The sequence below is a fragment of the Triticum dicoccoides genome, chromosome 4A (genome assembly GCF_002162155.2).
Source record: "Triticum dicoccoides isolate Atlit2015 ecotype Zavitan chromosome 4A, WEW_v2.0, whole genome shotgun sequence".
NCBI classification, from domain to species: Eukaryota; Viridiplantae; Streptophyta; class Magnoliopsida; order Poales; family Poaceae; genus Triticum; species Triticum dicoccoides.
In genome coordinates, this window is record NC_041386.1 from 534,293,772 (window position 1) to 534,300,963 (window position 7,192).

A 7,192-nucleotide genomic window follows, 5' to 3' on the forward strand; every position below is an offset into this window, starting at 1 on the left:
GCACTGTGCATGACGTAGGAGGAAGCAAAGAGGATCATCCGCGAGCGTCAGACGGCTACCAGGAAGCCTTGCCACGACGCGACCCCCTTCCGCCACCCGAAGCCCGACGACGATGATGAAGGAGACGCCAGCCAGCCCGGCATGGCCTACGAGGTCACCGTCAAGTATAGGGTAGTGTAGGGTTAGGTTCTTTTAGTTCACGGATGAAATATCGTTTGATTTTATGTAAAAATATCCTAGTTTAAGTGAGTATCATCCTGTTTGTCGACTTTGAATCAAATTTTTCATTTTCATTAAAATTCATTTGAAATGTGACCGGACATATGTGAATAGCTTTGGATGGGCGCCTCCGACATCAGTCCCCCCCCCCCTATCCGTTGACATATGCCAGAGCAAATTTGCGGTTCAGTGCTAGAGATGCCCTTAGACCTCAAATTCTCGCCCACACAGCCGTGTACCTCATATCTGGCATCCAAAATCCATACTACACATGCAATGTGAAAACATAGATCATCAACGAAACAAACGGACGTTCAAAAAATGGACATAGAATTCGGCTGCAAAAGACACCAAAATGCACAGAAGCCACTTTACATCATCTAAAAAGATCACAAGAGTTCATCGCCAAACGGGTTCTAAAGTAAAACAACTAAAAAGCGACAATATACAACGGAGCGCAGAGCTTCTTCACCGCTTCCTTGTCGAGCCTTTGCCCGTCCGGTTACTGGCTTAGCTATAGGCGTTCGTGACAGCAGGGGGTCATAGGAGCCATCATCAGAGCCGTCAATGATGTCGGAGGAGGAGGAGGAGGCGATGTAGCCCTTCATCCTCAGGACGATGCGGGCCTGCTTCCGCTTGATCTTGGCAACTCTCGCCGCCTCCGCTGCTGCCTTAGCCACCTCACGCGCAGACTGCTCTAGGCCCAACCGGAGTGCCTTCCCGTTTTCCTTCGGAGCCGACGGGCGTCCGTCTCCCCGTTGTAAGTGAACGGCGGTAGACCCATGCGAGGAGCTCCTCCTCCTCGCTAGGCACCGCCGGCAGCCTGTGGCGGCAGTGGAAGGACTGTGCGACTGCCTCGAACGCGGCAACCCTCTCCCTTGCGGAGTGAGCTGCCCGCGGGGCGGGAATGGCCAATTCCAGTGTCAGAGCTGCGGCTGCGGGCGACACGCAAAAGAGCAGACCTGGAGCTGCTGCACATGTCCACCCGCAACCGCTCCAATGAGATGCAGATGGCCAACACGTCCTCGTCGCTGGCAGCCTCACGGAGGAACGCATCCTAATCATCACCGGATCCGTCGGAGTGGCTACTGGTGCTGGACATGGCGGACGGAGATCGGAAGGTGGCGGATTGGATAAGGGAGAAGAAGAGACGAAGACCAGAGCAAAGTGAAGTAAGGTTAGCGCTCAATTCGGATGGGGTTTTTATAGGGATAGAGTGGGGTCATGATGGGCCAGTTGTGGGCCCAACTGACATGGCGCCCCAGCGTGCCTCATATTCGGCCTACATTTGGCTGGATATGAGGGGTGTCGTACAGCCTAGACGTTTGAGGCTGATTTTTTATATCCGAGTAAATTAAAAAAAAATTAACTGGTTCCCGGTCTGTCCATTCGAATATTTGAGACCGGTTTAAAACGTCTAGCTGTGATGCTTTAACCGGCGAAGTCACGTAACAAAGAGAATTGTAGATGCCACCGAAGAAGGGCAATGGTCCACCGAGACGGCCAGTGCACCGACTTAAGTTTTATTCATCGTAACTAGTCCAAAAGTTAGTATTATCAGCGAACTCTTGGCTTCTCATAACCCTCTTTCAGGCTTTCAGCATATACTTAAATAGTAGCATAAGATACTTCTAGACAACATTGAGAAAACTCAGTCCCCATGACAGATGCCACCACAGTGTCCAAACAGTTCGAAACGTCAACTTGTTCATGAAAAATGACAAGATGGCAGATCACGCAACAAAACAAAAAGAAACTGTTGCATGATTGTAAGAGCGAGTGTGGAGAACAGAGTAACCACAGGGAACAGAGTCTGACTTCAGCCTTGTAGTTTATTTATCGAGTCTGAACCAACGGTTCATCATGTATGGCGTTGGCATGAATAGCCCTTACTACTGAAGACTAAAGATTAATGCACTATCCTATACTCCCTTCGTTCCGAATTACTCATTGCAGGTATGGATGTATCTAGATATATTTTAGTTCTAAATATATCCATTTCTATGACGAGTAATTTGGAACGAAGGGAGTACGTTACAAAAGGCCCAAGTTACTAGAGAAACGGCACAAAACAACTGGTGCCAGCACTTCGATAATGATTAAGTTCCATTTTCTTGGAACCTTGGGTACCGGGCAACATTCGGAACCTTTTGTGCCCTATGCCAACTAGTCTTGATAGCATCCAACAAAGCCTTCTTGTTCTTACAGACGAACTGCACTTGGTATCACAGCATAATAGAAAAAAGGGATAAGTATATTTTTCGTCCTTGAACTTTTCTAAGAGTTTAGAAATCATCCCTCAACTTAAAACCGGATAGTTTTCGTCCCTCAACTATAAAAACTGGATAGTTTTCGTCCCTCATGCCGCTTCGGGCGGTTTTAGTACGTGGTGAATAGTAACTCGGTGAACAGCACAATCGAAAAAAATAGCAAAAAAAATAAAAAAATCTGAAATTTTACAGCATCGAAGAAACTCTGGTGCACAAGACCCTTGCAAATTTTTGTGGTGTTTCAACATTCGAGCAGCTCGTGACAAACAAAAAACTGTAAATATGTACGTCGGTGAACAGTAAATTCAAAAAATAGCAAAAATAAATAAAAAATTTATGAAACTTTTTGGCATCAAAGATGCTCAGGTACGTAATATGTGTGCAAAATTTCATGGTCAAATGACATACGAGGAGCTCTAGCAAAAAAACAAAATAGCGCACTTTTTCAAAAAAAAAATGAGTCAAATTTTGTTTGTTTGCCACGAGTTCGTACAACGCCCAAACACCACGAAAAATTGCACGCATGTTGAACACCCAAGCCTCTATGATGCCAAAAAAATTCTTACTATTTTGATTTTGTTTGCTATTTTTTTGAATTTATTGTTCACCGACGTATATATTTACAGTTTTTGTTTGCTGCGAGCTGCTCGAATGTCGGAACACCATGAAATTTTGCACGGGTCATGTGCACCAGAGTTTCTTCGACGCTGTAAAATTTCAGATTTTTTAAATATTTTTGCTATTTTTTCGATTTTACTGTTTGTCGAGTTACTATTCACCGCGTACTAAAACCGCCCGAAGCGGCATGAGGGACGAAAACTATCTGGTTTTGATAGTTGAGGGACGAAAACTATCCGGTTTCGAGTTGAGGGACGGTTTCTAAACTCTCGAAAAAGTTCGAGGACGAAAATTATTCTTATCCCTAGAAAAAATGAAGAAAGAAGAACAACAAAAGCTTGCATGATTAGCAGGAATAGGACAAGAAGTGAGCAGAGATTGCCGCCTTCTCGTTTGTTCCTTCCTAACTCAAAGCGGGGCAGTAAAAACCAACAGAGGGGCAGTGACAATTCCATTGGTATCTTCTGGAATGATACCAATGTGTACATTGTGAGTAGACGATTAGATTCTATTGCCAATTTGGCACTGCGGCCTTTGGCTGTATGCATGGATGGAGCCCTGGAGTCTCTTTCAAGCATATGGCTGAATAGAGAGGAGCTAGGACAGGCAGACTTGTCTCATGATCCGTGAGCAAAGTGGCAACTTGCCCATGTTCTCCAAATTCTGCATTCTCTCATCTGGATAAGCTTAAGAGTTTCAACTGTCCTTAAAAATCCATTTTCTATGGACACTTTTGGTACCGTACCTTATATTTTTACCTAATGCCATCGGTCAACCTCTAGTTCCAACAGGCTGACCATCTTGTCATTAGACGGTTTGGGTGCTTTGTTATATATCCCAATCTCAAGTTCTGAACTTGAATTAATTTTATCAACAAAAAAAACATTGAAAGCAACAAATTTGACAATAGAATAAGACAATTATCGCTTTTTTTACATCAATCTTACAAAATAATGTTGGATGAAAACGAATGACATAATTTACTGCTGGAAGAAATAGATCATTGTACATAGTTTTCATCTAGAAATCTCATAGTTTCCAGTAAATCCCCAGCTTGTGCAAGATGCCAGAGACAACACCCCAGAAGAGGATCTCTCCAAATATGACGTACAGCAGAGTTCCCAGCCTTTCTGAATGCCATACATTGACAAACACATGCTTTTGGATCCAGTTAACCTGCCAAAAATAAAAGACAAACAAATTAAGCCCATGCAAATACAGGCTCCAAATGTCACTACCAAGTTAACCTTCACCGATTACTTACAAGGGTTTTATCTTGTGACTCATAGTACCATCCGTTCACGAAAGCTGCAAATATGCCCTGTGCCGCTAGGACGTACACAAGCATGGCGTTCATGCCGATCCACTCGAGGAACAAGAATGGTACTCTCAGGCCCCAGACATCAATCTATCATTGTGACAATGAAATGAGTACATCATTGGGAAAGAGCTGATGGAAGTGCAGAAATTTCATGCTCTAAGTACTTATGATAAACCATACCAGCATGTAGAAAGCTGAAAGAACTATTCCAGCCGCGCCGGCAGTGAAGCAAACGTAACTGATACTGTAGAGTTGCTTATTGATTGGAATAGCTACAGCACAAGAGCGATGGATGTAAGATTCTGAGGTCACAGTTTATAGTGATTAGTTCAAGTGTCGGAAATGGATTGTTAGGATAAGTACCTTTTGTGAAGTGAAGGAGAATGCCGAGCAAGAGGAGTGAAAAGCCCATTGAAAGCCAGTGTTTCAGTCTCTCCTTATGGGTCTAATATTAAGAAACTTTGATGTCATAGTTGCTTTTATCATAACCAAATGATACTGGTACAATGTTTTGGATAATCACCTTGAAATGGATTAGAACATGGCCATAGTGGATTCCAATTGTCCCTGATAGAATCGACGATATTGAACTGAAACGTAAAACAGGGAAAATACTTGAATAGGTGAAATAAACAAACTATATAACTAAGATTAATTCAGTGTAAGCTATGTTGGATCTCCAACCTTAACAATCCTTCTGGTTCGAATGGCGCAAGACACCATGATGGAGCATCGGCACGGAGAGGACCTGATTCGGGTGAGCTAAATGTACAATCCTGAAAATGGCAATTTCAGTGCACATATTGTCAGACTTACACTTTCTAGCTTAATGTGTAGTATATCATTTATAGCTAGTAAGGAAAACTTTCTGCAGCTACTTGTACATAACAGTGAAAATAAAATCTGAACATATCAAGATTACAGTTCTACCTTAGTCCGGATCCAGACGGGCTGCGAGTAGAGATGATTAATCCCCCAGACCACCCTGTCAACATGACCCACTGCATTGCAAGCCGGGTCCAGGTGACCCCTTACACCACATTGTACCTGAAAACACAAGTTGTATCAAATACGGAAATAATCAACAGGGATAGAATCCTAAGGGTTAGCTCCAAGTACCGTAAACCGCTTCCCATCATTGGCATCGCCATCTGAATGGTACACATAGCTCCAATCTGGAACATAAAGCGAGAACGTCGTGACCATGTATACGATGAACACGATGAATCCGCCTAACCTGTCGATTGTCAGAAATGACAAGAATTTTCCATCATAATCAGAGACAGGAAAAAATTATGAGTATGCAGTTTACAGTGCAGCAAGACAAGTATCAGGGAAACATTGTTGTACCATTGCCACCGGTAGGCATGGAAGATGGCGTAAGGACCGGAACGGACGGTGACAGGCCGCACCTTTATGGTGAACACCTCTATGAGGGCAACCACGAAGTACACCAAAGCTATCCTCTGATGAACCATCGTCAAATATAAGGAAAGAACTATGTTATGATTAAGACCAAGATGGATGATGAAATGAATGACAAGTTTGTTTGTTTGGTAAATATGAACCGAACCTGGAGGATGCCACACCATCTTATCACCTTCATGTCCACTCCATAAGCAAGGTCGTCCGGAGCGTGAGAGTATCCACCTACATTCGAGTTCGATAGTGTCAAATTAAGAAACATGGGTGCAAACTGAATTGTGTAAACACTCTACACATCGACTTCAAGTACCTTGCAGTAGCAGGCCCCAGAAGAGCATTTTTAGTGTTCTGACGCTGACCTTCTTCACAGCGGCACCCATGTTTGGAACCCTCTGCAAAATATTAATCCTAATGAGCATTTAAAAAAGAAATCTACATATCCACCAAAAATGTTTGGTTTACCAAATTTGCAAGAGTATGAGCACGCAGAAGTGCTTTACTGACCTTCATGGCAAAGGCGATTGCGACACCGACGATGAAGAGGAAGAAGGGCATGACAAAGTCTGCCAGAGTGCAACCGTTCCATGGCGAGTGGTCCATCCGCTCGTAAGCCCCACCGGCATCGTCCACCAGTACCATCAGCTGCACGCAAGAGACTGTCAGCAGTTCATATGCATGGTGGCTTGTAAGCATTTCGTAGCATATTTGCTTGGGAAAAAGTAATCATATGTGCATATTCGGAGGAACATAGCTAGTACCACAATGGTGAGCCCTCTGAAGGCATCGAGAGCTGCCACCCTCGTGCTCTTCTTCTTCTGGGGCTCCTCAACAACGACCAGTCTCTCCTTCTCGGTGTCATCTCCGGCTCCGGCGTGGACGACGCCCTTGCCGTCGCCATGCTCTACCTCTATGGGAACTACATCAATGGCGTGCTGCTCTGAACCTTTCTCACCGCCGGATGCCGCTATGTCCTGCCCCTTCTCCATGGTAAATGTGTGTACAACTCACCTGATTAGGTTCTAGTACTTGAAAGCTGATGAAGCATTGGCACCGAACTACTTGGAATCGTACCAGATGAGTGGAGATTCATGTATGTGGAACTTTATATACAGCTGCACAATCATAAGAATTGTCCGTCAATCTGTCCTGCCACAATAAAATGTTTAATTAGGTGCTAAATATATACTGGCACCAGCGTTGGGTTGCCGTCTTGTGGTATTTTAAGATTTAAGTTCATGTTTTCTATGAGTGCGTGCTCGTTGCTTTCCTTGTTTGCTCAGCAGGGGCTTCACGTCCTCTGATTTCCATGTGTCAAGACCTTGATTGATAACCCTTTTTA

At 44.1% G+C, this 7,192-nt stretch overlaps 1 protein-coding gene across 1 annotated transcript; it reads right to left on the reverse strand.

Annotated features, from left to right (window-relative positions):
- Positions 1–4,122: 4,122 nt before the first annotated feature.
- LOC119283615 (heparan-alpha-glucosaminide N-acetyltransferase-like) lies at positions 4,123–6,839 on the reverse strand. Its single transcript, XM_037563085.1, has 13 exons — positions 6,612–6,839; positions 6,358–6,495; positions 6,164–6,245; positions 6,002–6,078; positions 5,785–5,894; positions 5,548–5,665; positions 5,359–5,475; positions 5,113–5,204; positions 4,952–5,018; positions 4,792–4,873; positions 4,609–4,700; positions 4,372–4,515; positions 4,123–4,283 (listed from the first exon to the last, which is right to left on the reverse strand). Exons 1-13 carry the CDS (start codon positions 6,837–6,839, stop codon positions 4,137–4,139), a joined length of 1,494 nt encoding a protein of 497 aa, XP_037418982.1. The 3' UTR covers positions 4,123–4,136.
- Between the last annotated feature and the right edge of the window lie 353 nt (positions 6,840–7,192).

What these genes read in the sequence shown, in the direction of transcription:
- LOC119283615 (XM_037563085.1), bottom strand. Translation starts at nt 6,839, where the DNA reads ATGGAGAAGGGGCAGGACATAGCGGCATCCGGCGGTGAGAAAGGTTCA. An exon ending in GAACCAGAAGGATTGTTAAG is followed by an intron (nt 5,019 to 5,112) that starts GTTGGAGATCCA and finishes TTTACGTTTCAG; the next exon opens with TTCAATATCGTCGATTCTAT. An exon ending in TTTCAGCTTTCTACATGCTG is followed by an intron (nt 4,516 to 4,608) that starts GTATGGTTTATC and finishes TCACAATGATAG; the next exon opens with ATTGATGTCTGGGGCCTGAG.